General features: G+C 43.6%; 1 protein-coding gene, 1 long non-coding RNA gene and 1 pseudogene across 3 annotated transcripts; 2 read left to right on the forward strand and 1 right to left on the reverse strand.

Moving 5' to 3' along the window:
• Window positions 1-1296: 1296 nt before the first annotated feature.
• LOC307221694 (phospholipase A2 inhibitor gamma subunit B-like) lies at window positions 1297-12087 on the forward strand. Its single transcript, XM_079986457.1, has 6 exons — window positions 1297-1389; window positions 5628-5732; window positions 6765-6884; window positions 8059-8214; window positions 9439-9573; window positions 11771-12087. Exons 2-6 carry the CDS (start codon window positions 5684-5686, stop codon window positions 11917-11919), a joined length of 609 nt encoding a protein of 202 aa, XP_079842583.1. The 5' UTR covers window positions 1297-1389; window positions 5628-5683; the 3' UTR covers window positions 11920-12087.
• A 5541-nt stretch (window positions 12088-17628) lies between these two features.
• Window positions 17629-17975, reverse strand: LOC307222675 (H/ACA ribonucleoprotein complex subunit 3 pseudogene; annotated as a pseudogene). Its single transcript has one exon. The product of its transcript is annotated as an H/ACA ribonucleoprotein complex subunit 3 pseudogene (transcript).
• Window positions 17976-20925: 2950 nt separating this feature from the next.
• On the forward strand, window positions 20926-26854 carry LOC307221748. The gene is made up of 4 exons (XR_013841468.1): window positions 20926-21053; window positions 24159-24268; window positions 24666-24779; window positions 26520-26854. It is a non-coding gene; the product is annotated as an uncharacterized lncRNA (long non-coding RNA).
• The last annotated feature ends 808 nt before the right edge of the window (window positions 26855-27662 follow it).

The following is a 27662-nucleotide window of genomic DNA, read 5'->3' on the forward strand; positions in this document are numbered from 1 at the left end:
AGGCATGCAAAACCTTTTCCAGTCCCAGGATCTTATTTTCTTCTGGGCAACCTTCTGGCAAATGCCAGTTTGTGGGTGTATCCAAGTGGTCAAAACAATGGATGTGGATTTTATCTTCCTACAGTAGGCTAGTTTCTACATATTATCCTACACTCTGTCCTCCAGCCTGGGAAGAGGTGAAGTTGGGCCAATGAGAGTATGGCCAATGTGATTTAGGGCGATGTAGGCAGTTCCTCTACACACTGTGCTGAGTGGAGTGGGCCCAAAATTGAGAAGATCCATAACTGAGAAGATCCATTTGGGGGCACCAAATGTTGGCGCCATATTATAAAAACATACCTTCCACCATCCCACTGATCAAAATCGGGACGCTTGGGTTTTTTCGGATCCTGAGCTCTTATGGGAGCCGGCTGATTCCCACGAGAGTGCAAGACCAAGAAATGAGTGACTTGGTCCAGTGCTCTGGTGCAAGCCAATGGACTTGCATCAGAGTGCCAGACCAAAAAATGGAAATTCTGGGATCCAATCAGAAGCTGAGGTGGCTTCTTTATTTCCGGGATGTCCCGCTTAAATCGGGATGAGAGAGCAGTATGCAAAAGATTACCAAAGTCCACCCATGTTATGGCTTGGGGAGATTTCTGAGGACCAGACTGGAAGGCCTTATGGGGCCACATTTGGCCCCACAGACCTGAGGTTCCCCACCCTAGCCCTAGACCCTCTGGGAGTCCCTGTTTCTTTACTTAGTTGTTTCACAGTGCTGAGAAAACCCTAGAATTATGCGAGAGCTGCCATACATCCAGACATTATTGGGACTGACTTCAAGGGACAATTTCTGAAATGTGGCACTTAGTCCTGGATCTTTGGCAAATTGTGGTTTTTGGCATTTTTGAAAGGAAAAAAAGCTCTGTAAATCAAGTGTGGGGAACCTTTGACCCTACAGATGTTCTTGAACTGCAACTCCCATCGGCCCTTGCAAGCTGTAGTTCAGCAGCAACTGGAGGGCCAATGGTTCTCTACACATGCAGTAAAGGAAACCCTCTTGATAGAGTTGCCCACAGGTTTGATTGAAAAGGAAAGCTTTAGCGTGTCAGGTATATTATGAAACGTATTCCAAAAATTAAATAAATGTGTTTTTCATAGTTCAAGGATTTAGAATAGTCAACAAGTTTATAGAGTAAAAGCTAAGGTCAAGGAGTATAAGGGTGGTTTTGTAACAGTGCAAGCTGGTATAGGAAAATGTCAACACATGAGTGGTAGGGATCCTAGGATAAACGTCTTATAAAAGGTCCCATGTTAGTCTGTGCAGAACTCTCTCTCACACTCCCTCATCTTTTTAATCCTCAGGCTCTCCTACCATCAGAGACCATCCACACACAGCTTTAGGCTCTGGTAAGAAGTTGCCTACTAATTGGCTTGATCCACCAGTATAGTAAGGTTTTGTGCTGTGGTGGGATATGTTACTTAATATTTACAAAGTTGTTGGATTATTAGACTATGGAGATGCATGTTTGAAGTTGTTGTTGTTTAGTCATTTAGTCATGTCCGACTCTTTGTGACCCCATGGACCAGAGCATGCCAGGCACTCCTGTCTTCCACTGTCTCCCGCAGTTTGGTCAAACTATTGCTGGTAGCTTCGAGAACACTGTCCAACCATCTCATCCTCTGTCGTCCCCTTCTCCTTGTGCCCTCCATCTTTCCCAACACCAGGGTCTTTTCCAGGGAGTCTTCTCTTCTCATGAGGTGGCCAAAGTATTGGAGCCTCAGCTTCAAGATCTGTCCTTCCAGTGAGCACTCAGGGCTGATTTCCTTCAGAATGGATAGGTTTGATCTTCTTGCAGTCCATGGGACTCTCAAGAGTCTCCAGTGTGATGGAGTAAAACAAATGATTTTTAAAATGGTGAAGAAAGCAGTTGAAAAGCCTTCTGTGTATGTCACCTTAGAGCTGATTAGTATCGGATTTCAGATGTCACTGGAGCCTTTCAAAAGCCCTTTCTAGTGCCTTTTTGAAATCTTACTGTGGGGGGGGGGGAGAGAAATTAAATACTTTGGGGAATCAATAAATACTAATATTTAGGAACACTTGGCACACCCTGGAACTATCCCTGAATTAATCTGGGAATTGGGCTAATGTTGAGGTTTCTTTAATATATTAAAAAAATCTCAATTAAACATTTGGTTGGGATGGGGGCAGGGAAAGGAGGAGAAACTATGCCTCCAAGAGTAGGAAGGTGCAATCCTGCAGGAGTTGGTTTCTTCAATGCCTTCCCTATGAGGAACATGCTGGTGAAGGAAATCTGTGCCACCTTGACAGCCCTGGGCAACCTGATCTGGGACTGTCTTGTCCCGACATGGCCCAAAGCTGGATCCTCCGAAACAGCCTGATTTGGTTTGGGCACAAGTTAATTTAAGTACTTTATTTTAAGCATTTTAAACATAGGGCAATAAAAGGCACATGTTGATTTCATTGTAGCATTGTTGCCCCTATACACTGGCAAACTGGGAAGCTCTGCAGTTTGTACTATGCTTTTGGCTTGTTCCAGTTATGAAAGAGCTTGGGGGAGGGATCACAGTGAGGAAGCTCAGTTATACTAGGGTTGCAATTTTTCCTAACACCTGTGAAGTTGTTGAGCTAACTAAGAAAGATTTTGGAGCTGTTTCCGCTGACATTTTGCCAATTCGGCAAAGTTTTCCCCGATGCCATTTTTACACCCAAAAGCCAGGACATGTCAGGAATCTTCCTGACGTATGGCAAGCCTAATTCATACCATTGTGCTATCAATATGTCTATACTCCTTGGGTTGAAGTGTCAACTGCATGCTAGCCTTAAATCCCTGATACAGAGTATATGCTACTTTTCACAGTAGAAAGCCTTCAGGTAGGAATGGGTGAGAAATTTGACCCATTTTTCATTTTGAACCTAACAAACCTACACTTTCTGAACTGAAATGCAGCCACCCTTCAAAATCTGCAACTCATCTGAATTTTGCAGTGCAGTTCTCAAGTCGAATAACGCTAGGGGGAAATGTGCACGGAAATCAATATATTAGTGAAATAGCCATTCAAACATGCATTACATTTGAAGAACATGCATGCAGAAAAATCCATATATTAGGCAAGACCCACAGACTCTGGTTGAGTGCCAGGAAAACTATGGGGTCTTGCCAACTTTTGTTACATGAGGTTCTGGACTGGATCTGGGCAGAGGAAAGCTAAGGTAAGGAGGAAAACACACCTCCCTGGAAAGACGTGAACAGCACTAAAAAGCATGTGTTCTAGGCTTGTTGGAGCACTGAGAAGGAGCAGTCCAATTAGGAATTGGGGGTAAATAGGAACGTAGTGTTTCGTGTTACAGAGTCCCCTGTAAGATTCTTATTACTTGACCAACTTCAAAGTAGCGGGGGGCTATCTGGAAAATTCTACTTCATTGTGAGATGATGAATAGAAAGCAGGAAGGAATCTGGTGCAAGAGAAACAAATTCCACCCTCCAACCCACCACTACGATTGCTGCTTTGTTCAACTTCAGGAATTTATCAGAGGACGCTCTCATCAAAATTTGTCCAAATACAGGATGTGCAACTACAAACTAGTTTGAATTGTCTTGTGTTTCACCAGGATTTAATGTAAAGCAGAAATGCATGTGAATTGTGTGCCTAGGACCCTCGTACCTACAGGACCACCTCTCCTGGTATGCCCCGTGGAGGACCTTAAGGTCCATAAATAACAACACTTTGGAGGCCCCAAGCCTCAAGGAGGTTAAATTGGTTTCAACTAGGGCCAGGGCCTTTTCGGCACTGGCCGCGACATGATGGAACACTCTGTCACAAGAGACCAGGGCCCTGCGGGATTTGATATCTTTCTGCAGGGCCTGCAAGACGGAGCTGTTCTGCCTGGCCTTTGGCTTAGACTCACTCTGACCCCTTATATGGGATTTGGTGTATAAATTTTCCCTTGGCATTTTTGCTGGCCCATGTAGGAGAGCTAGCTCGGGTGAATATCTGATGTTTCCTCCCTTTATGGTCTTGATTTATGGGCTACTACTAAAATGAGGCTGCATTTTAAGCTGTATTTTAAGTTGTATTTTAAGCCATATTTTAATGAACTGTTTGTTGTTGTTGTTTTGTTTATTTCTATTACATTTTGTTGTAATTCATATGTGGTGTTAGCCGCCCTGAGCCCAGCCCTGGCTGGGGAGGGTGGGGTACATATATATATATATATATATATATATATATATATATATATATATATTATATTATTATTATAAAATGTGTCACAGTGAGTTAAATGAGTTCCGTGTTCATTCAAACACTTCCAGAAAGTTTACTTTGGCTAATCATTCACTGCAGATCTTCACATGCTCCACCTTGAGAGGTCCCGGTTGTCCTTCTTCCATGTCCCTGAACTCTGGCAGGCTTTTGGCTCCACTGTAATATACAGAGCTGTCAAATAATAAAAAGAGAGACTCTTAGCCCATCTAGCATTGTCTACACTGAGTTTAGAGAATTGGATGTGGTCATACAGGCATAGGAACAGCCTATGGTGATCTGCTGATCATTGGTGCTTCAAAGTACTGTGCTTGGAAGATACCACTGATCAGCAGTGCCTGCAAACCACTTTTGTGCCAGCCTTGTCTCATATAAGATGTCTTGGCAAGTACTGGTAGACATGGCTTGGTCTAAACAGCATCATAGGTGAGGGTTGGAAGGCTTAACAGAATGAGACCAACAGGACAGAGGTTGCTTACCCCTGCTCTAATTGATCGACAGCTGGTCTTGGGGGTTTCAGAAGGGGGGTAGTCCTAGCCCTACCTGGAGATTGGCATATGGGCAACTCTTCCCCCCCCCAACAAATTAATGTTTGTCTTTAATCTGTTAGCTTTTTATCATAAACTTTTTATGAGTTTATGTTTCTATATCATTGTAAACTGCTGTGATATATATTCATGATACAGCAATATATAATTTTTTAAAAAAATTAATACAGTGGTACCTCAGGTTACAGATGCTTCAAGTTACAGACACTTCAGGTTACAGACTCTGCTAACCCAGAAATAGTACCTCGGGTTAAGAACTTTGCTTCAGGATGAGAACAGAAAATGTGCAGTGGCGACACAGCAGCAGCAGGAGGCCCCATTAGCTAAAGTGGTGCTTCAGGTTAAGAACAGTTTCAGGTTAAGAACAGAACTCCGGAATGAATTAAGTTCTTAACCCGAGGTACCACTGTAAATAAGTAAGTAAATAATACTCCACTGGAGGTTTTCACGCTGCAGTAATCTGACATAAAGCAAGAGTTGATGTAGTGATTTTGAACCCTTTTGAACAAAACCAAACTCTGAATTCACAACATGTCTTTTGCATCTAATGATGAGAGAAATGCTACGACATGCCTCCTTTGTTAATCTAGTGCTGGTTCTGTTACTAGAAATGGTTTTCTAACTGAGCTTGGAGCTAAAATCTTGCCCCAAATATGAATTCACAATAGCCATATGGGATTCTAATATGGCAACTAACAGTCACTGCTTTCCCAGATGGGCAATATAACTGTTTGGTCATGTTTTGGATTGTGCTCATGCTGACAAGCTTGCTCTTCTAATTTATTGCTCTGAATGGTTTTGCGGCTACCTCAGGCAACACGGATAAATATTTTGTGCAACCACTCTTGCACCGTGTATTTCCTGTCACCATGAAAGCTCTCCTGGAACTCTTCTTCTTCACTCTGCTTCTTACTATAGGTAAGGAATGTTTCAATGTCCCATAGGAAAGGGAATTGTTCCATTCGGATCAATGGGGGCCAAGCTAGATGTCATTTGATGCCACCTCATTGGTGTGAATATCCAGAATAGCTTTACAAGATGGGTGGACTACTGGATATGACTGGTTGGCTGGATCCTTACCTCCACCACATGAGCCAAGTCAGACAGGGCTCCCCACTTGCCTATCACCTGATATCACAATGGCATCAAGTGATCTGCTTTCGCCTGTATGAACTATCTGGTGATAGTTGCGGTTTGCAAAAGTTCCCTGCGGGAAGGGACCAGCTGGAATCCCTTGAAGGTGTTTAGATAATGTCTACTGAAGCTTAGAAGCTTCCAAATGACTTCAGTCAGATTTCCACCGGGCACCACTGGGATTCAGTGCATTGCATTGTTTGTCGATCTTCTCCATGGCTAGCTAAACCAGAATAAATTGTGCAAAATGATTACAGCAGGGGTGGCCAACTCCCAAGAGACTGTGATCTACTCACAGAGTTAGAGACTGACAGTGATCTACACCCTTTGGGGGGGTTCAGGTCGAAGTTGTTGAGCTTTTTTAGGGAGGAAATCCCCTTCTTGGGGGGTGCAGGGCAAAAATGTTGAGCTTTTCTTAGGGGAGCTAAAGTTGTTGAGCTTCTTTGGGGGAGCCGGTGATCTACCAGTGATCTACCACAGGTGGCCAGTGATCTACCGGTAGATCACGATCTGCCTGTTGGACGTACCTGGATTACAGAATGAAGAATGGAAAAGAAATTGTATACATTTGCTCAGTTTGCATAGCTGCTATTGATCACAGAATTGGAGTTGTCTGTCTCTCTGTGTGTAGCAGATTTTTCTACAGAGTCTTCTTTCTAGGCACAGGCTCCTGGTGTCTAGAATACAGCCACAGGTGGTTTAGAGGGTTTTAGCTATCACTTTAGCTACCAGTGGGAGGGTTTTGCCCTTTTATTGAATTTAGAATTCTATCTGCCCCATATACTTTAGCTTACTTTTTTTGCTTCCCACATCCAGGTGCCTCGCTGGACTGTGAAACTTGCATGGTCTTCAACACCGACAATATTGCGTGCCAGAAGAAGACTTGTGACGCTGGGCAAGATACTTGTGTTGTTGGTGTGAGCAAAACCTCAGTAGGTGGGTGAGAGAGATCATAAGCCAGGCCCTGGCAGTGAATTGGCCACAGGTCCTATGCAAGCTGCATGGGCTTAAGAGCTGAAGATGCCTTATAGTGAGCTGAAGGTGCCTTATCTCCCTGCTCCAAGGTCCATCTGTGAGTGGATAGGTTGGTGAGTGCTAGGGACAGGGCCTTTCTTTGCGGAGGACCCACATCTCTAGAATACCCTCCCCAAGGAAATACATGTGATCACTTTTTTTTTTCCAGTCTTTAGGAAGGCCTTGAGGGCTTTCTTGTTTCAGTCCACATTCTGGTAATTGGCTGGAACACTGTCTTAATGATGGTTTTCTCCACTGCCATTAATTTTAAAGCTTTTCTTTTGTTGTTGTTACTGTTGTTACTTTTATTTGGTCCATCTAGAGATCACTTAGTGCCCACAGATCTTGAAGAAATAAAGAATTCCTTTCAAAGAAATAAGTGAAAGTACATAAAAATCAATGAGCACAGTTTCAGGTGATTTGTGATTTAAAAGTCCAAATACATGGATATGCAATATACATATTTATATTTATAAAAAGAAGAGCAGAAGAAAATTACTAGGCAACATCAGAGATCCTCCAGTCCCAGATTTACAGAAGTCGTCCCAGTTTCTAATTTGATCCCAGAATGTCCCACTTTTCCTTAGATTAGGACACCCCTCTTTTCATCGGAGAAATGTTGAAGGGTATGGTAGGACATCCTTATTTTCATCAGACAAATATTAGGGGTATGGAGCTATGAGGGCCCCAAGTTAAAGGGATAAGTAACTATATAACCTTTAGAAGATACCTGAAGGCAGTCCTGAATAGGGAAGTATTTTTAATGTTTAATTTTTCATTATGTTGTTATATACAATATGTTGGAAGCTGCCCAGAATGGCTGGGGCAATCCAGTAAGATGGGTGGGGTAGTAGTAGTAGTAATTTTTAAAAATGTGACCTTGGTAAGAGAAGGGGGTGGCTTGCAGAGAGCCCAACATGAGCTAGAGGACCATGAGCAGAACCAGAGAATCCTAGGCTAGTGACTCAATCAGGACTCTTAAAAACTAGATGGCCAGTGTTGGCATAGCCTTCTTGACTTACAAAGGGAGCTGCTAGGAAGAACTGGGCAGGTGAACATCTCTAATAAGGTGCTTGTGTTTCTTCCTCATCCTCAGATGGACAAAGCATTCTGAGCTCAGTGAAAACCTGTCAGTCTTCCGACATCTGCAATCTTTTGGCACCAGTTCATATGCATTTTGGCAAGGATAGGGTCATCCAGGCAAATGGCGGCTGTTGCACAGGAGATGCCTGTATCACAGCCTCTCCTCAGTGTAAGTACAGGACTGCTGTTTTTCTCCTGACTTCTTCTAACACAGTGCTAGCAGGGCTACATCATGGTGTTTGTGACATAAAATAGAAGGATGCAGTCTGGGGTGAGAGCTCTAATAGCAATGGCTAAACATCTAAACCTCAAATAACAAATAGTGCCCAGGAAGGCTGGTCAACCAGTGCCAACTTTAGGAGTCTGAAATATCTGCATGACAGGTGGGTCAATGGGTGAAATTGGGAGTGCTGTAAACATTTGACATGGGAAACTGCCTTACATCAAACTATTGGTCCATCAAGCTTGGCACTGTCTATACTGACTGGTTGTGGCTCTCAATGGTTTCAGACAAGGAGTATCTCCCAGCCCTACCTGGAGATGCCAGAGATTCAACATGGGACCTTCTGCATGCAAAGCAGATGCTCTAGGGATGCTTGCTCTAACAGTCACCCCTGCTTGAACGAGTAGAACCAAAGTGGGCATGGCTCATCTTGAATGCCATCTAGCTCAGTATTATTAGACTGACTGTCAGTGGCTTTCAAGCAGGGGCGCCAACAGGGAGAGGGTCAAGGGGTGTGCAAGGGGAAAGTAAGCATCCTGTCTGTCAGGGACCGTGCTGAGGAGGAATGGTGGGAGCCACCCCCTCCCCCGATTCTGAATCTTCCCAGGAACAGGAGGACAGCGTAGATTTGGAACAGTGGTTTGCAGAGGGGCATAGTTCAGAAGGCAGAAGCTGGGAAATACTGGATGGGGAACAGCTAGAAGAAGAAGCCCTCCCCAAGGTTGAAAAGAGCTCAGAAAAATCTCAGAACAGAAAGCGCAGAGGGTACAAGCTCAGATTACAAGACGTAGGAGTGACGTAGATTAACAGGGACGGAGGGGGGAAGTGAACCTTAATTGGGAGCACCACTATTTCTAGAGAGACATGTTCTTTTCTGTGATTATTAAAGCATCTTACTGGTAAGACGTTTCTATCATTGGATCTTCTTATTTACTGCCACCGGGGAGGAAGCCGATTCCCCAAAGCCTGACACTGTCCCACCAGCCAGGTCCAATTCCCCACCCCCTGGAATGGGGGGGGGGGGGAGAGACTTGAAGTTGAGAATACCTTGCCCTCTGGCCAAGAATTTTATGGCAGCATCAAAAGCTGAACCCAGGACTTCCTGAATCCAAGTGCAGACTCTTGCCACCCATGCTACACTTAAACTGGTGGTCTCCCTTTGCTTCCCAGTGTCATCAGTCAACACCACGACCAATGGAAAACAATGCCCTGCCTGCTTTTCTTTGGCAAGCTGCAACCCTGAGATGGTAGATTGTACTGGCTCTGAGGACTACTGCTTTGAGGTGGTCACGCAACTCATGGCAGGTAATTGATTTAATATGAAACATTACTTATGAGTTCTCTCCTCTTTGGGACTGTGAACCCACCTGGTGGCCACCCTGGGACCATTACCCCACTCACCAGATTGGGAAGGGTAGCAGATTTGCACCCTCTCTCCCAGCGACCACTGCCTAGCACCCTAGGGTTGCTGCAAAGTTGCCTTGAGCACCCTTTCCAGGGTGGAATCTACACACATATAAAAAACCGTTCTGAAAATGCTTTTTTTTTAGCCTTTTTAAAAATGCATTGAATTTGCCATAAGGTTCACCATCGCCATCTGGTGTCACATTGTATACAGTGGTAACTCGTGTTACGGACGGGATCCGTTCCGGAGGCCCGTTCATAACATGAAAAGCCCGCAAATCAAAGTGCCACGTCTGCACAGGCGCACGGTGCGATTTGGCGCTTCTGCGGATGCATGAGCAGCAAAACCCAGAAGTAACCCATTCCGGTACTTCCGGGTTGTCGCAGGACGCAACCTGGAAAGACGCAACATGAAGCGGATGCAACACGAGGTATGACTCTAATGCACTTAAAACGTTTTATTTGTGGCTGTTTAGCTGAGTCCCAGGTTGGCTGATGGTACTGAGTCATCCATGCCTCATTCTGAGGAGGGGTCGTTCCTGAGAACGAGGCACTGTGGACGAGGTGACCCTCGAGAGCACCCCTGCTATTGCCCCTTTCACACAGCAAATATGGTTTAAGGTTTAACAGCAGTAAGCTCTTGAACATTAACGATCAGCCATTTGCTGCTTATAAAGTTTAAACAGCATTGGCTACCACAGTGGCGAAGCAGCAGGACAGGCAGTCTTGGGGGCCACCTTACCTCACTCTGCAAGGACCGTACGTTCTTGAAAGACCTATATTGGCTCCCAGTACGTTTCCGAGCACAATTCAAAGTGTTGGTGCTAACCTTTAAAGCCCTAAACGGCCTCGGTCCAGTATACCTGAAGGAGCATCTCCACCCCATCATTCTGCCCAGACACTGAGGTATAGCTCCGAGGGCCTTCTGATGGTTCCCTCACTGCGAGAAGCCAAGTTTCAGGGAACCAGGCAGAAGGGCTTCTCAGTAGTGGCACCCGCCCTGTGGAACGCCCTCCCATCAGATGTCAAAGAGAAAAACAACTACCAGACTTTTAGAAGACAACTGTTTAGGGAAGCTTTTAATGTTTAATAGACTATTGTATTTTAATATTCTGTTGGAAGCCGCCCAGAGTGGCTTGGGAAACCCAGCCAGATGTTTGGCGTATAAATAAATTATTATTATTATTATTATTATTATTATTATTATTATTATTATTATTACTGCTTTGATGAGGAAGGCATTGCCAAGTGTGAAGCCCTGCAGATTCCTAGCATGCTCCTCATGCTGCTGCTTATGAAGAGACGACGGCAAAAGATGAGGGACCTGCTCTAGCAAGGAATCTGTCCTGAATATTGAGTCTTAGCATTTTACACGGATGATTGCAAATTTTCGCAGACCCTTGCCAGTTGAGGAAATTGGCTTTTAACCTTCACTCGAGTGAGACTTGGATATATTTTGGTTGCATAACAAAAGGGGCAGCCAAAGAAGGCAAATGAGCCAAAACACATTTGGCACTGGCATTTCAGCTATCCAGAAAATCAAAACATTAAGAACACCCCATCCTGGCATTTTAGCCATTTAAAGAAAAGCATTGAAGACCCATGAGCGTAACTGTATAGAGGGTTTGACATATGTTCTGTTTTATCCCATTTAGTAACTGAAATACAGTATTTTTGTATCTGATATTCAGTTTCTGGGTTGCTGTGTCTTCCTAAATTCTTTTATTCCAAGGTTCAAGTCCTTTTTTATGTAGAAAAATATGTTAGCTTATTTATGGGCAGCACAGCGATAAAATTTTGTGCATATGCAGACTGATTATTAAGTTTATTTAAGTTTCCCTTTAACATTTTCATTTTACATGTATACTTTTTTAGTTAGGTGTTTCCCTCCTTCTTTTTGTTTGTTTTAGGCATTTGTTGTTCAAGGAAAAAGCTGAACACTTTGGCACCATTTCAATGTATTTGTGTGGTTTTGATTTTCTTCGCCACTGTGAGCACGGCAGTGGAAAAGGGGGCTATAAACTGGGATGAATGAGCTTGTTTGGGCAGAAATGACTGAAGAGCTATTTCTACCCTGATCTTCGTTTTTCCTCTTTAGGACAGTCTATGAGCACCACTCTGAAGGGCTGTACTACTGAGTCTTTCTGTACTGCAATACAAAGTGGCAAGGTGAACTTGGCCAATATTGGTGTTTCTCTTGCAAAAGCTGAATGTCAGCCAGCCAGCAGGGCTGTTCCCTCAGCGTGATCCCTACGAGACAACAGGGTGAAGATTCTCCTGTAAGGAACGCAATGTGGCGACACAGCACCAAGGGAAACTTCCCTTCCTATTTCTATGCAATCTTCTCGGGAGCTCATCAGCTGGGTCTCTTGTCACCTGCAATTTCTTGCATTAAAACAAGATGGAGAAAATACATTGGAAATACATTGAGTTCAGTCTTGGTTTGTGGGGTGGAGGGTGGGGAGCAAGGAATTTTTCTACAAATTGGTATGCAAAGTTGCCCATTTGTTGAAGGTCTTTCTCCTGTTTGGTTGCTTTCACGATTCACATTTAAAAGCAACACATTCTGATCTGCGTTGGATTTTTCCTCCAACGGCAAGTGTTTATACAATGTCAGCATGCTTTCATTTTGTAAGGCAGGTTTGCCTCCTCCTCCTCATCATCATCATATTTAGTACTCACCCTTCGCCAGCAGGGTGGTTGACAACAATGTGAAAATTGCAATTAAAGCAGTTAAAACAGGTTACAATCACAGGAATGGGGAGGGGCTTCAGCCCCTCAGGGGATGTATGGGGATGGGGCAAACCCCCCCTCTTCTGGAAACCTAACTGTTTCCACTCAGAGATGTCCTGCTGAATCAGTGGGGCTTACTCCCAGGTGAGCCTTTGCACATCTAGTCCCACTGTTAAACAGAGTCATGGAATCATAGAGTTGGAAGGGACCTTGAGGGTCATCCAGCCAATCCCTTGCTATGCCCACAGCCATCCCTAGGTGGGTGCAAATAATCAACCTTCTGGTTAACAGCCAGGGGTGCTGACCCATTACACTAGCTATTGTCTAGTTAAGGTATACAGTGGTACCTCAGGTAACAGACGCTTCAGGTTACAGACTCCACTAACCCAGAAATAGTAGCTCAGGTTAAGAACTTTGCTTCAGGATGAGAACAGAAATCACGCTGTGGCAGCACGGCGGCAGCAGGAGGCCCCATTAGCTAAAGTGGTGCTTCAAGTTAAGAACAGTTTCAGGTTAAGAACGGACCTCCAGAATGAATTAAGTTCTTAGCCCGAGGTACCACTGTATTGCATGTATAGCCTTACAGCACAATGCTCACCATGTCAACAGAAGTATAGTGTCCAGATCAAGGGAAGTAATAGTACCACTCTATTCTGCCTTGGGCAGAGCACACTTGGAACACTGTGTCCAATTCTGGGCACCACAATTTAAGTTGGATGTTGACAAGCTGGAACGTGTGCAGAGGAAGGAGACAAAGATGATCAAGGGTCTGGAAACTAAGCCTTATGAGAAGCACTTGAAGGAGCTGTGTTTGTTTAGCCTGGAAAAGAGGAGGTATGATAGTCATCTTCAAATATCTTAATGGCTGTCACATGGAAGATGAAGCAAGCTTGTTTTCTCCTGCTCCGGAGGGTGGGACATGAACCAATGGCTTCAAGTTACAAGAAAGGAGATTCCAACTAAACATTCGGAAAAACTTCCTGACACTAAGAGCTGTTCAGCAGTGGAACGGACTCCTTTGGGAGGTTGTGGGCTCTCCTTCCTTGGAGGTTTTTAAGCAGAGTTTGGGTGGCCATCTGTCATAGATGCTCTAGCTGAGATTCCTGCGTTGCAGGGGGTTGGACTAGATGACCCTTAGGGTCCCTTCCAACACTGTAATACTATGATTCTATGAAATGAAATGCCAGAAATGCAGTTAGTGACCATTCAAATTAGAGCTACCATGTAGACAGGATAAGCACAGGGATCTTCTCAAATGAAACGGAATGTGCCAGGCTACCTATGTGCCAGACTATCTGCTTGAAAAAAAGACACTGGCTTGACCATTAAAAAAAAACACACACAACACAACACAACACAACACAACACAACACAACACAACCTATTCTCTTCTGCAAACTCAACTCTTATAGCTGTAAAACTATAAGATTGGAAGGGATTCCCAGAGAGCATCTGCCCAACCCCAACCCTAGAACAACATAAATCACAACACTTGAATTTATTTATTTTTAATCTGGGGGAGTCAGAATTGGGCTTGGCTTAACCAGAGGAGGAACGGCCGCTGGGAGGAGCGCCGAAAGAAGAAACACCCTGGCACATCTGCCTCAGCACAACCAGATGCTTACATCTTCCCCAGCTGCAACAAAACATGTGTCTCCTGTATTGCTCTCTGCAACCACGGCAAACACTGTAAACTCTCCAACGGTTTACTTCACTCCCAAAGGCTCACTCTTCAGTTGTCTCCCGAGACAGACAGATGCCGAGTGCAATGATGTTTAGAGATGACTGTCTTTTCTTCTAATTTGAAAGAATCAGCTTAAGGAAGAATTATTGGGTGCATGGCTTTAAAACAGCCCTAGACAAATTCATGAAGGATAGGGCTGTCAGTGACTACTAGCCACAATGGCTATGCTCTGCCTTCAAAGTCAGGGGCAGTAATGCTCTGGATATTGGTTGCTGGAAACCACCGGGGGGTGCTCTTGTGCTGGGGCCCTTCTCGAGGGTATCCCACAGACATCTACAGTAGGTGGCGTCTCTGAGGATGCTGGATGAGTTGCTACAGTAGGCTGTTCTGACATTCTGTGCAATTCGACAGGAGCTGTCCAGCCCAGCCTATGGCTCTAGCATCCAGAATCTGCAACCGATCCTGGATAATACCCTCCCTTTTCACAGGCTGTTGTTCTTCTTTCAGTGTAATAAATGCCATAATCTGCAAGCGGTCCACTTCAGCAATTCTGCATAGGACAAACACACTAGTCACTTTGCAACCGAATCAATGGATGCAAATAAGTTACCACCCAGAGTGGGAATACTGTATTCATTAAACAGTAGAGCAGTGTTTCTCTTTTTTAAAAATAATAGTTATTGAAGTTTTCCAATCAAACCAAATTATACACAGTATTTTTGCTCCATAAAACGCACCTGACCATAAGACGCACCTAGTTTTTAGAGGGGGAATGCAAGAAAAAAAATATTCTTTAAAGGGAGTGCTGAGCAGAGCCTGTATTCATCCCAGGCTCTGATCAGCACTCCCTTTCAGAGCCTCCTTCCTGCATTCGCTCCATAAGACGCACACACATTTCCCCTTACTTTTTAGGAGGGGGAAAGTGTGTCTTATGGAGCAAAAGATACAGTATTCCAAATTATACAAATTATCCAATAATCAAACAAATCCCAAAGTTATGCCTAATTATAAATTATTTTTATTTTTAGCTGACTTCCCATGCTTAGAGATCGGAGGGAATCCTAATCATTTCATAGTTCTCCTGCATTTCAAAATATTACAATAATTCCCTTAATACATTCTGTATTTTCAACAGCCTCTGCGTTCATTCTGCAAGTGAGTTTAAGTCCAAATAAAATGTTTCTGTGTGGACTTTATGTCTTTACACTTCTTCTTTATAGTCCGAATCTGTACTCCAAGATTCCCCTCTGTAAATTCACATCCTCTCTTCACAAACTGGTGTTTCTGCCGAATCAGTCCAGGAGCCTTTCACGGCAAGTAGCTGCCATATTGGCACACAGTCTAGATAAAATCAAATCATGGCATCTGCCCAGTGTTGTTCCTTAACCAGCTGCTATTCAAACATTAGCTTTTCCCGGGGAGGGGGGTTACCAAGTAAACTGGAAGTACAAATACTGAAAAGTAAAATGTTAGAGGTTTACACACACATACCCCATAGCAATATAATTTGATTCAACTAACTGGTCAGTCTACTTTTGGTTTCATTCCTGGCTCCTTGTTAAATTAATACTGTGTCAGAAACCTCCCAAACAGATATCCAAAGTTCTTTGCCGTTTCTCCAATTGTTAATGAGATGTCTCTCCTACTCCAAGGGAGTCTTTTGATCTTCTTTCAGGAAACCAAGAGCCGAAAGCCTTGATTCCCCCCCCCCCCGTCATTTCCACACAGTTAGTAATCATTAGAGTTATTAAAACTTTATTATATCAACAAATACAAAATTTTTAGTCTCACTTGCTTTCATAAGTCCGGCAGTCGTTCCTTCCAGAGGGGATTCGCCAAATGTAATCACATAGGCAAATATCAAAGGAAAGTAAATAAAGGCTCTCACACACACCCCGCCCTTTCCGCTCTGTCAAACCGGCATCTCAGATGATAGCCCCTTTTCCAATCGAGTCTTCTAAGTCTTCAGAGGCTCAATTAATTAGCAGAAAAAATCCTCCCTCTTCACTCAAAGCATGTCCATTATTTAAATCCAATTTTTCATCTTAAGAAATGGCGACCTGTCGCTCACAGAGACAGTTCGGAGAGTGCCAGAATCGCACAGGGGCTTTCCATCCAGTGCCCTCCAGCCCCTTATTCCCCCGAGATTTGGGGCCAGGTGTTGGGCGACTGTGGATGAGACTGTTTCCTCCGGCCCTGGAGGAATTTGGGAGGCTGATTACTCCCATCTCAGCCTCTAACTGCCCGTGCAAAATGGAGACGATGGAGCTACAGCCATCTTCCATGGCAACGAGCCAGAAGCCGGAGTAGAGAAGTATTTCTCAAGCTTGAGTTCTGAGTTGTTGTTGGACTACAACTCCCATCATCCCTGACCACTGTTCCTGCTAGCCAGAGATGATGGGAGTTGTAGTCCAAGAAGAACTGGTGACCTATGCTTGAGAAACACTGTGTAGAACTTTGATTCCCTGCCCTACCTTCACGGATGACCATGTTTTATAGGTGCAAAGGAAATTAACTGCCTCTTACTGAGCTAGACCCACTAGTGTAGCTAGGGGGTGGGGTGCACTGGGTGGCCACCTACAGTGCGCCCGAGCCACATGGGGCTCACTTCTTTTCAGGTAGTGTGGTGCCTGCACCTGAGGAGGAGGCGGCAGCAGAGCAGACTCCATGCAGTCTATGGCTCCATGTAGCGCGACCTGCCCTGGCTTGCCCCGCCCCATGGGTGGTTTGCCCCAGGCACCTGAGGAGATAGCTACGCCGCTGGCCACACCCATTGGCTCCAGAATCAAGGGGACAAGCAGGTGCAACTGAAGGAATTCAAGCTCATTTGAAGATTGCAGGAGTTTCCTTGCACATCATTAGCAGCTCTCTAGAAGTCCTAGTGATAAAGTGGAATGAAGAAATGCAGATCTGGTGCTTTCTTTTCTTTTCTTTTCTTTTCTTTTCTTTTCTTTTCTTTTTATTGGCTTAAATATATATATATATACAGTGGTACCTCAGGTTAAGTACTTAATTCATTCCGGAGGTCCGTTCTTAACCTGAAACTGTTCTTAACCTGAAGCACCACTTTAGCAAATGGGGCCTCCTGCTGCCGCTGCTCCACCAGAACCCAATTTCTGTTCTTATCCTGAAGCACTATTTCTGGGTTAGCGGAGTCTGTAACCTGAAGCGTACATAACCCGAGGTACCATTGTAGACAGCAAAATGAAGAAGCCTAAATTAACATTGCCTTCTACCTATAAAAATAATAATAACTATTACAATAATGAAAATACTGAAAGTACATTTACTTCCCCTTTTAAACTTCTATTCTGGTTACAATATATTACTATTCTATAAGAATCTATTATATCCTTTGCTGTCCCATATATTATTTTATTTCCCAAATTCAACCTAACCCTCCCCTCCTCCCCACTGCTTCCCTTCACCTGTGTGAGATCTTCCCATCATAATATTTTTTTCTAGTTGCTTTGATAAAATAGAGTAACATGGAAACTGTGCTTTTGTTTTCTATGCCAACATCTTCAAGGCTACTTTGGAGCTGGAAGCTTGCCTCATCCCCATGGGCTGCAGAGGTCCCTCCCAGAACGGCTGGCAACCGGCCGAGGCTGCTGGGTCATCAAGACTCCAAAGCGTTTCTTGATGGTGATCCTGTTTCGGGAATATTTGTCATCTGGAGAAAAGCAGGCAGGATGGGCTGAAGACGTTGGCTGGCCAGTGGGATCTGCCTTCTTGAGAGTGTAGACCCTATTTCCTTGCTCATCGAGGTAGTACTGCAGAAACATTGCTGCGGGTTATGAAAGCATTAGCAATATACCTGCAGACGGATTAAAAGAGCTTCCTCCTATCAATATACACGTGTTTCCATACAACCCATGTGCACCTTAGCCCCATCCATTGGCTCATCTAGCTTAGTGTTGTCTGTGCCTGGACTGAGAAAAAAACCCCATTGTAGTCCTCTTGATGTTCTTGGACTCCAACTTCCATCAGTCCCAGGTTCTCCAGGGTTTCAGGGTAGGTTTTCTCCCAGCTCTACCTGGAGATGCCGTTGAAGATTGAACCTGAGACCTTCTGCATGCAAAACAGAGGCTCTGTACCACTAGGGTACAACTCCAAACATTCCAACCTACCAGGGCACCACCAAAGATCTAAAGGTGGGCATCTTGAATAAAGGGCTTTCAAAGGGCAGATTGGGCACGAAACTGCAGTTACAATTAAATCAGGAAGTGCATTTGTGTCTGGATAGAGACAAAGATTTTCATTCTAAGTTAACTCTGTCAGTGCTATTGAGTTGTTGATTTTATCAGATGTCACAACTTTTTAAATATATATATAGATAATTTTTATTTATTTTTCATTTAATATTATACATTCACATCATCTTTATCCACTATACCACCTTGGCTCTTAGAGCCTCTCGACTTCCTTCCCTCCTGCCTCAGACAACCCTGCTAGTGATGTTAATTGCTTGCAATAATCTTCCAGATATCATATGAATTTATTCCAGTCTTTTTTGAATACTTGATTGTGCTGCTTTTGGATTTTTCCTGCCAGCTTCGCCAGTTCTGCAAAGTCCATCATCTTCATCTGCCACTCTTTTTTCATTGGTACTTCTTGTTTCCATTTTTGGGTTAAAAGAATTCTTGCCGCAATTGTTGCATACATAAACAGTCTTTTATCTTCGCTTGGTATCTCTTCACCTACTATATCCAATAGGCAGGCTTCTGTTTTTTTAACAAAAGTATTTTTAAACACTTTCTTTAACTCATTATGTACCATTTCCCAGTAAGCCTTTCCCTCTTTGCAAGTCCACCACATGTGGTAAAAGTTACCTTCCCTTTCTTTACATTTCCAACACTCATTGGTTCTTGTCTTGTACATTTTAGCAAGCTTTGTTGTTGTTTAGTTGTTTAGTCATGTCAGACTCTTCGTGACCCCATGGACCAAAGCACACCAGGCACTCCTGTCTTCCACTGCTTCCCAAAGTTTGGTGAAACTCATGCTGGTAGCTTCAAGAACACTGTCCAACTATCTTGTCCTCTGTCGTCCCCTTCTCATTGTGCCCTCAATCTTTCCCAACACCAGGGTCTTTTCCAGGGAGTCTTCTCTTCTCATGAGGTGGCCAAAGTATTGGAGACTCAGCTTCAGGATCTGTCCTTCCAGTGAGCACTCAGGGCTGATTTCCTTCAGAATTGATAGGTTTGATCTTCTTGCAGTCCATGGGACTCTCAAGAATTTAGCTGGTGTTTAGCAAGTTTAGCTGGTATGAAATACCATCTATACATCATTTTTGTAACATTTTCTTTAAGTGCACTGCATGCAGTAAAATTAATGCCTTCCTTCCACAACCTTTCCCAAGATTCTAACTGAACATTATATCCAAAATCTTTAGCCCATTGTATCATCACCCCTTTAACCTCCTCATTCTTAGTACTCATTTCAATAGTAATTTATATATTTTCAATAATATTTTCCTCTTATCATCAAATAGTTATCAGAAGTCACAACTGTTGCAAAGCCCCACCCTGGTTTCCACACTGTTCTGGAGCCAGTTCAAGGTGCTCATGTTTAAACCCTCAAATGGCTCAGGCCCCCAGCTGCCTCTTCCCTGACAGACCCCCTTGGGTGCTAAGACTCACAGAGGGTGTCCTTTTGGGTGTCCCACTACCCTCAGAAATTTGAGGGAGTGGTGGTCAGGGAGAGGACATTCTTTGTAGCAGCCCCTAAACTGTGGAACTCCCTCCCCACAAAGGACCCACCTTATTTCTGTACTTTTATTTTTTTTTAAAAAAAAACCACACCCGGTTTTAATCTTATGCAATGCTGGATTTATGTATAAGCTAAACAAGCTATAGCTTAGGGCCCCACTCTCTTGCCCCCCCCAAAAAAAAAATTAAAGAAAAAAAACTGGATGTACATTTCCAAAATTGTATTTCAGTTCAACAATTACTTTGATAAAATACATGTTTTGTTATGTGCAAATGCCTTTAGATACCTATTAGGTCCATAAATTACCATATAGCATATATTCAACACAAAAACAGCAACAATTTGTTGTTGACAATGGACAACAGGATATATAAAGGGCCCTATTACCTTCAGTAGTTTGGGCCTCATCAAACCTAAATCCGGCCCTGATCTTATGTAACATTGTGGTTTAATATTCATGTTGTGCTTAAATTGTTGTAACTTGCCCAGGGACATTAGGGCGAAGTGATACTGTAAAACGACAAGAAGAACACAATCTTCAAAGCATCATAAAAAAACCTATTCCAGTACAGATGCAGACTGGGAAAGATCTCAACGTAAAACCATTGTTGAAAGATTCATTGACCATCTAACTTACACCCTGGCTGTTGCTCCTGACGGAGATTAACTTGTAAGCCTCCAGAGAAGGCTTGCAGATGCTGTTGGGAAGCCCACAGGGAAGGCAATTGGTTGTGGTTCTTCCTCTATCTTGCCTCTGATTCTGGAAGGAATCCACCGCAGTCGTGACAAGTAACCATTGAAAGCCCTATCCTCCACACATCTGCTTTATTCTCTTATAAGGCCATCACCACATCCCGTGGAAGCAAAGTAACATTTTAACATGCATAATCATAGAAATGCCAGTGGCCTGATGGGGGGCTAGAAGAGCCCCTCCCCAGTTATCAGGTCAGCTGCGGAGAAGGGTTACGTTCCTCTGTGTGTGTGCAACCAGGGCCCTATTTATAGATCACTCCTATTGCATACATGTGTGCATGCAAGATTTGATCCAGTTTCATGGAAACTAAACTGTGTAATGATTAACAATAGGTATGGGAATAGCTAATAGGAAGACACTGAAAGAATCACCAACCACACAATGACTCACTTTATAAAGGTTGGCATCTGAGTTCCGTACCTGATGTTGGGCTGTTGGAGAAAGACATCCTGTCTACCTTGCACTGAGAAACACCCTACCTGCACTCCCTGAAAAACTGTGGTAAGTTCAACCATCCCTTTTATATGACTCTCTCTCCCTCTTGCTCTCTCTATATATACCGGTATATGCAATCATTACAGAAAAGAGAAATATACCTACATATAATAGATATATTATAATAATTTGTTTAATGTTGTACAACATAGAAAAACCATTATATTTGTCCATATTTAAGTTACATTTATATTCTGCAAATGCAGTAAGTGGATTCCATTTATCCCTTTAAAAAACCCGTCTTTATTGTCTACTTTCTACAACAATAATCAGTTCTGTAACTTTATCCATTATTGATACCTTTAATTTCCTTTCACTGTTTTTTTCCATTTATTATTATTATTATTGCAAAGAGCATGCCAGAAGCTACTCTTAGATTCTGCATTTACTCTTTATTTGTGGGTCAAAATACCCTAATAAAATTACCGGAGCCCAATGGCAATGTGCAAGTTCTTCTTAATATTATCTCTACTACCTCTCCCCTAAAGACTTTAATCATTGGACAAATACAGGAAATATCTTTCACGTCCACCTTCAGAGATCCACATATTCAACACTTAAATAATCACACAGTGTAAATTTTACACATGTACCATTGATAGAGCAGTTTGAAATGATTTTCTCCAGTGCTAAAACAAAGAGATTGTGTTGCTTCCTGAATATGAGGGAGGCTGTAGCAAAACCACTCCTTAAGGAACCGTCCCTGGACTCAGAAAATCTAAGTAACTACCGGCCATTTGCCAATGTCCCTTCTTGGGCTAGGTTATTGAGTAATAATAATAATAATAATAATAATAATAATAATAATAATAATTTATTATTTATACCCCGCCCATCTGGCTGAGTTTCCCCAGCCACTCTGGGTGGCTCCCAATCGAGTGCTAACTACAATACAGCGCTAAATATTAAAAACTTCCCTAAACAGGGCTGCCTTCATATGTCTTTTAAAGTTAGGATAGCTGCTTATTTCCTTCACTTCTGAAGGGAGGGTGTTCCACAGGGCGGGCACCGCTACCGAGAAGGCCCTCTGTCTGGTTCCCTGTAACCTTACTTCTCGCAATGAGGGAACCGCCAGAAGGCCCTCGGCGCTGGATCTCAGTGTCCGGGCTGAATGATGGGGGTGGAGACGTTCCTTCAGGTATACTGGGCCGAGGCCATTTAGGGTTTTAAAGGTCAGCACCAACACTTTGAACTGTGCTTGGAAACGTACTGGGAGCCAATGCAGATCTCTCAGAACCGGTGTTATATGGTCTCAGCGGCCACTCCCAGTCACCAGTCTAGCTGCCGCATTCTGGATTAATTGCAGTTTCCGGGTCACCTTCAAAGGTAGCCCCACGTAGAGCGCATTGGAGTAGTCCAAGTGGGAGATAACCGGAGCATGCACCACTCTGGTGAATCAGTCTGTGGGCAGGTAGGGTCTTAGCCTGCGTACCAGGTGGAGCTGGTAGACAGCTGCCCAGTACACAGAATTGACCTGTGCCTCCATGGACAACTGTGAGTCCAGAATGACTCCCAAGTGGTGAATGGTTGTGAACCAGATCCAGGCACTCTTGGAGAATACTAATTTTCTAGATCCATTTTAATCAAGGTTTTGGCCCATTTGGGGCACACACATGGAGGGTCCTTGTTAATTCTCCTTGACCTTTCCATGGGTTTCTGTACCATCAACCAAGTTAGGGGTGGGTTCTTGTCCTACCTGGGCGGTCGTTTCTAGAGGGTGATGCTTGGAGAGTGTTCTTCGGCCCCATGGAGCCTTCACTGTGGGGTTCCTCAGGGTTCAATTTTATCACCTATGCTGTTTAACATCTACATGAAACCACTGCGTGGGGCTATCCGGAGTACATTGTCAACAATATGCTGATAACACACAGCTGTGCATCTTCTGTACATCAACGGGTGTGGCAGTGGATGTGCTGGACTTGGGTCTCACCTTGGTAATAGACTGGATGAAAGCCAACAAACTGAAGCTCAATCCAGATAAGACCAAGGTGCTGTTAGTGGGCAATTCCCCAGCCTGGATTGATGGGAGGTTGCCTGTTCTTGATGGGGTTGCCGTCCTTTGGAAGGAGTGAGTATGTAGCTTGTGGGAGTCTTCTGGATCCATTGCTGTTGGTTTGAGGCTCAAGTAGCCTAAGTGGTGCAGAGTGCCTTCCATCAGTTTCGGCTGGTGGCCCAGCTGTGCCTATATCTGGACAGGATAGTGTAATTTCTGTTGTCTCTGCTCTGGTAACCTCTAGGTTAGATGGCTGCAATATGTTAGATGTGGGGCTGCCTCTGAAGGTGGTTTGGAAATTCCGGCTGGTGCAGATTTTGGCCACCAGGTTGCTCACCGAGGCAAAACAGTTTGAGCATATCACACCAATCCTGGCCCAACAGTACTGACCACCAATTAGTTTCTCAACCCAATTCAAAGTGCTTCAAGGACCGCCTCTCTCTAAATCATGGGTGACCCTTTTCTTCATGTGCCTCCTCCACAAGAGGTCTGGAGGGCGGCTGCACAAAAACATGCCTTTGATGCAGTGGTTCCCCATCTGTGGAATGCTCTCCAGGCAAAAACATTGCCAGGTTTTTCGTCTGTTTAACATTCTGTGTCCTTTTAAATGTGTTTGTGAGAGGAGGGTTATGGGTTTGTTTTGTTTTCGTTCTTCCCTTTATTATGTATTTTGTATTTTTATCTATGAAGCGCCCTGAGGTCTTCGGGGGAAGCGTGGTATACACATTTAATAAATTAATTTTTAAAACAATTAATTAATTCTCATGTCAGAGAGGAACTCCAGCTCACTTCCAGAGTCCATGCCTTATTATTCAGAACTAGTCAGGAGGCAGCTCTTCCTGTCTTTGGCTCAGACCCCACCTATTGCTAGTTTCCCTGCCTTTCACCTCACCAGCGACCACTGATTTTTTATTTCTGTGAGTGCCTTAGTTGTACTAGGTGATGACAAGCACCACTCCCCATACCATGTGGATACTTTACAGCTAGAAGATGAGGAAATGGGAAACGTCAGCAAAACCATCACTCCGCCACCTCAGTGATGAACTGGCATTTTAGAAACTCCAGTGAGTTCTGATTTTGAAAGTGCTTCCTTGCTGATTCTCTGAATGTTTCTGCAGATCCTTTAGCCCAGAAAATCTGTTTCATCAACTGAGTCTTCAACATTGCACTTCCTTCACCATGCGAGCTCTCCTGGGACTCCTCTTCTTCTCTCTGCTTCTTGCTACAGGTGAGCACTTAGTAGTTGATTTTCTTTCCACACCCCAGAGGGGAATTGTCCTGAAGGCATTAATAAGGTGGAACACGTTCAAAGCTGGAATCCTTTCACTTTGCATGAGGAAAAAAATCAAGTATAATTCCTTCAAGCAAGGATTGCTTGGTTTGACAAAGGCAGGTATTGAACTGGAAGGACTCAGAGGCCATCTAAGGTGAGGGAGTTCTTCCTGACCTCTTGCTTAATTCATATATTATTTTTTTTGGGGGGGAGCCATTGAATGCCGATTCCATCGCCCATGGGAGACCCAACTCAGTTTATGTTCCAAGGTAATCTCATTATCCACTCAGGTGGGATTTACCCATTTCTTCAGGCAAATAACTCAAACATCTGCATCTCTTTCCTACTCCAGGTGCCTCTTTGCAGTGTGAGATTTGCAAAGCCGTCGGACAAACCTGTTCCAGTGATAATGTGGAATGTGATCCTCAACTAGATACCTGTGCCGTTGTTCAGTATGAACCCACACGTGAGTGAAAAGGATCATTACCCAGGCCAGATGAATGAATGGGGTCCCTGGTTGCCCAAATAATATAAACAAATGAAACTCTCATTCTGTTGAATAGTCCAAAGCTGTCTCCAACTAACAGAAGCTGCTCAAAGTCTCAGCCAACTCTCTTTCCCAGCCCTGCAACCAGAGACCCTTTGACCAAAAGATTTCAAAGCGTGGGCCTGACTGCTGAGATGAGGTCCCTCTTTGTGAATGTGTCAGACTATCCTCCACCAGGGCCAGGGCTTTTTCAGTGACAGCTCCAACCTGGTAGAATGCTCTGTCCCACGAGACTAGGGCCCTGCAGGACTTGATTTACTTCCGCAGGGCCTGTAAGACAGAACTATTCTGGCTGGCCTTCAATTTGAATTAGCCTGATCCTCTATTCCCTTTTCCCTTTCCATTTTTATGAAGAAACCCTTCTGGGACCCCACATTTAAACATTTCCCTGGTCTCCTGCTGGCCCTAGTAGGACCAACTTGGCCAGTTAGCCCTGGTGATCATTTGATGTTTACTGACTGGGGTTTCCCCCACACACACACCCTAAAATGACCCCTGAATTTTATTGACATTGATGCTGCATTTATGTTGCATTTTATGCTGTTTTTAAGTCATATTTTAATCAGTGTTTTATATTTGCTGTTAGCCGCCCTGAGCCCGGCTTTTAGACTGGGAAGGGCGGGGTATAAATAAATTATTATTATTATTATTATTATTATTATTATTATTATTATTATTAATGGAGGGATATTCGAGCCCCCTACAGGCATCTGAAGGAGCATTGTGCTCAGCCTAACACTTCAGCACAACTTCTCAGGTGTCTCCAAGACATGAACAGGCATCAATGAAGGAGTAGGGCTCACCCCTCAGATTCCCCATTTTTGTTTATGCTTTATCCAAAAATGCACATCTTGGTATGAATTTTGTGGTGTTTTTGAGCTGAAAGTTAAATTGCAGAAACAGAAATATCTATTGGTGGCAAGGAAAACGTAGGTATAAAAGGAGAATTCCTCAATGCCAATATCCAAGTTTGCAGAAGTTCTCTCTGGTGAGAAAACCCCAACAGAGATTTAAAATCACAAAATATGCAGCAAATATAGGCTGTTAGACCTTTAAAATATGCCCTTCTATGTTCATTCCAAGGTTACCCTCTTCCTCTAGCATAGAAAAAGATCACACATTTGGTACATTTAAAATGTTTTACTTATTTTTTTTCAAAGGTTTGATTCATATGCTTCGTCATACACCAGTGAGGAAATGCAGGCAGTAAAATTTAGCTTAATTACAGTGGTGAAAGTTCCTAAGTTATTGGTATAGGAATTCAAGAAAGGCTTGTTAGAGCCATGCGATCTGAGCTTGGATTAACCAGCTCAGTTCTCTTTACATGCTAAACTGGGAGAGAACAATAGGCTTGATTACCTTCCCCCAAGGTGACCTAGCTAAGCCTGGCAGGAGAGCTTACTCTATGGCATTAACCCCTTCATGTATTAATTAGACTTAAGCATGTTGGTTATATGAGGCTGTTTTCCCCCCAATACCCCTGCATTCTGTATATTAGTGTAGGAAATGATAGTCTGCGTAAGTTGTTTTAAAACATGGATCAAAGGACATCTTACAGCACTGCTGAGTGGGTGAATTTATGTGGGACATAATGGCTCTGAACACTGACTCTGCTGGTCATTCAACTTCAGTTTGTTTGTTGGTTTGTTTTATATCCAGCACCAAGTGTCAATGTCAGCACAATAGCTAAAGCCTGTCTTAAGAAGACTGACTGTGAAAAAATGAAGCCAGGGGAGTTTGCTGAAGGGCTTGGAAAAATTAAAACAGTTGAATGCAACAAGGCCCCTGGAGCAGCTGCATCTCTCCTCCTCGCTTTCTCCAGCCTCCTGTTGATGAAGAGTCTCCTGTAATGAAGCGCTGACAGCAGTGCAGAAGAGCCCCCTTCTCATTTCCATGCAAATACCTTCAGACCGAATCACGTGTTTCACTGGAGAGATCTGTTGTCATTTCTGATGTTTTGAGTAAGAACAAATAAAGAGGAAGAAATAAATAAACCTACTCTTGTTTTGAGAGTGAGAGGGGTGAGCAAGGCATGTATTTCCAACAATGTGATTGACTAGAAGTAAAATTGTTTGTGGAAATCCATAATTTTCAAGGAATGCTGATGTTTTCAGAGGAGAAGATAGACTCTAGCATTATACAACCTTCTTAGGTTATGCAATATGTAATATTGTAATTATAAATTCAGGATGCATTGCTATGATCAGTGCAGATCTCCATGTGTTGCCTTTCAGCTAGAACGACTATTTTCTGTGCATGCACATGGACAAATGATTAGGAGGGCTCCGATATCTTCCTTCAGAGTGACTTAAGTGGAGTTTTCCTTTGAGTTCCATTTTATGTGACAGTGCTTGCACGTCATTCTCTTGAAAGTGAAGTACCTTGCATTTTTGGTGCTTAGCTTTGAGACGTATGACATCTGTAGCAGCAGTGTGCATAGGTGGGTGTGCCTGGGTAGAGTTGGGTTTCTACATCCTGCAGGGGAGGCTACAGAAACAGACTCCCCACTGTAGACTCCCCTCCATGTAACCCATAAAGAGTGATGGGGAGTCAAGAGGAAAGGAAGGAAATAGATCCAGGAAATAATGAGGCACCAACTGACTCAACCAGGGAAGGAAAACCATGTCAAGCCATCAGCAACCTGACTTCTCACAAATTCTCATACGTTTGCTTCTTGCAATGATGCACACTAGATGGGATGCCAAAGAACTTTGGACAGGGAAAGAAACGGAAAGTTTCACTTGTGCCTGGTAGGAGTGTAAGATAAGAACAAGTGACAAATTTAAAGCATGCAAGATAAGA

The sequence above is a fragment of the Podarcis cretensis genome (genome assembly GCF_951804945.1).
Source record: "Podarcis cretensis genome assembly, chromosome: 8".
NCBI classification, from domain to species: Eukaryota; Metazoa; Chordata; class Lepidosauria; order Squamata; family Lacertidae; genus Podarcis; species Podarcis cretensis.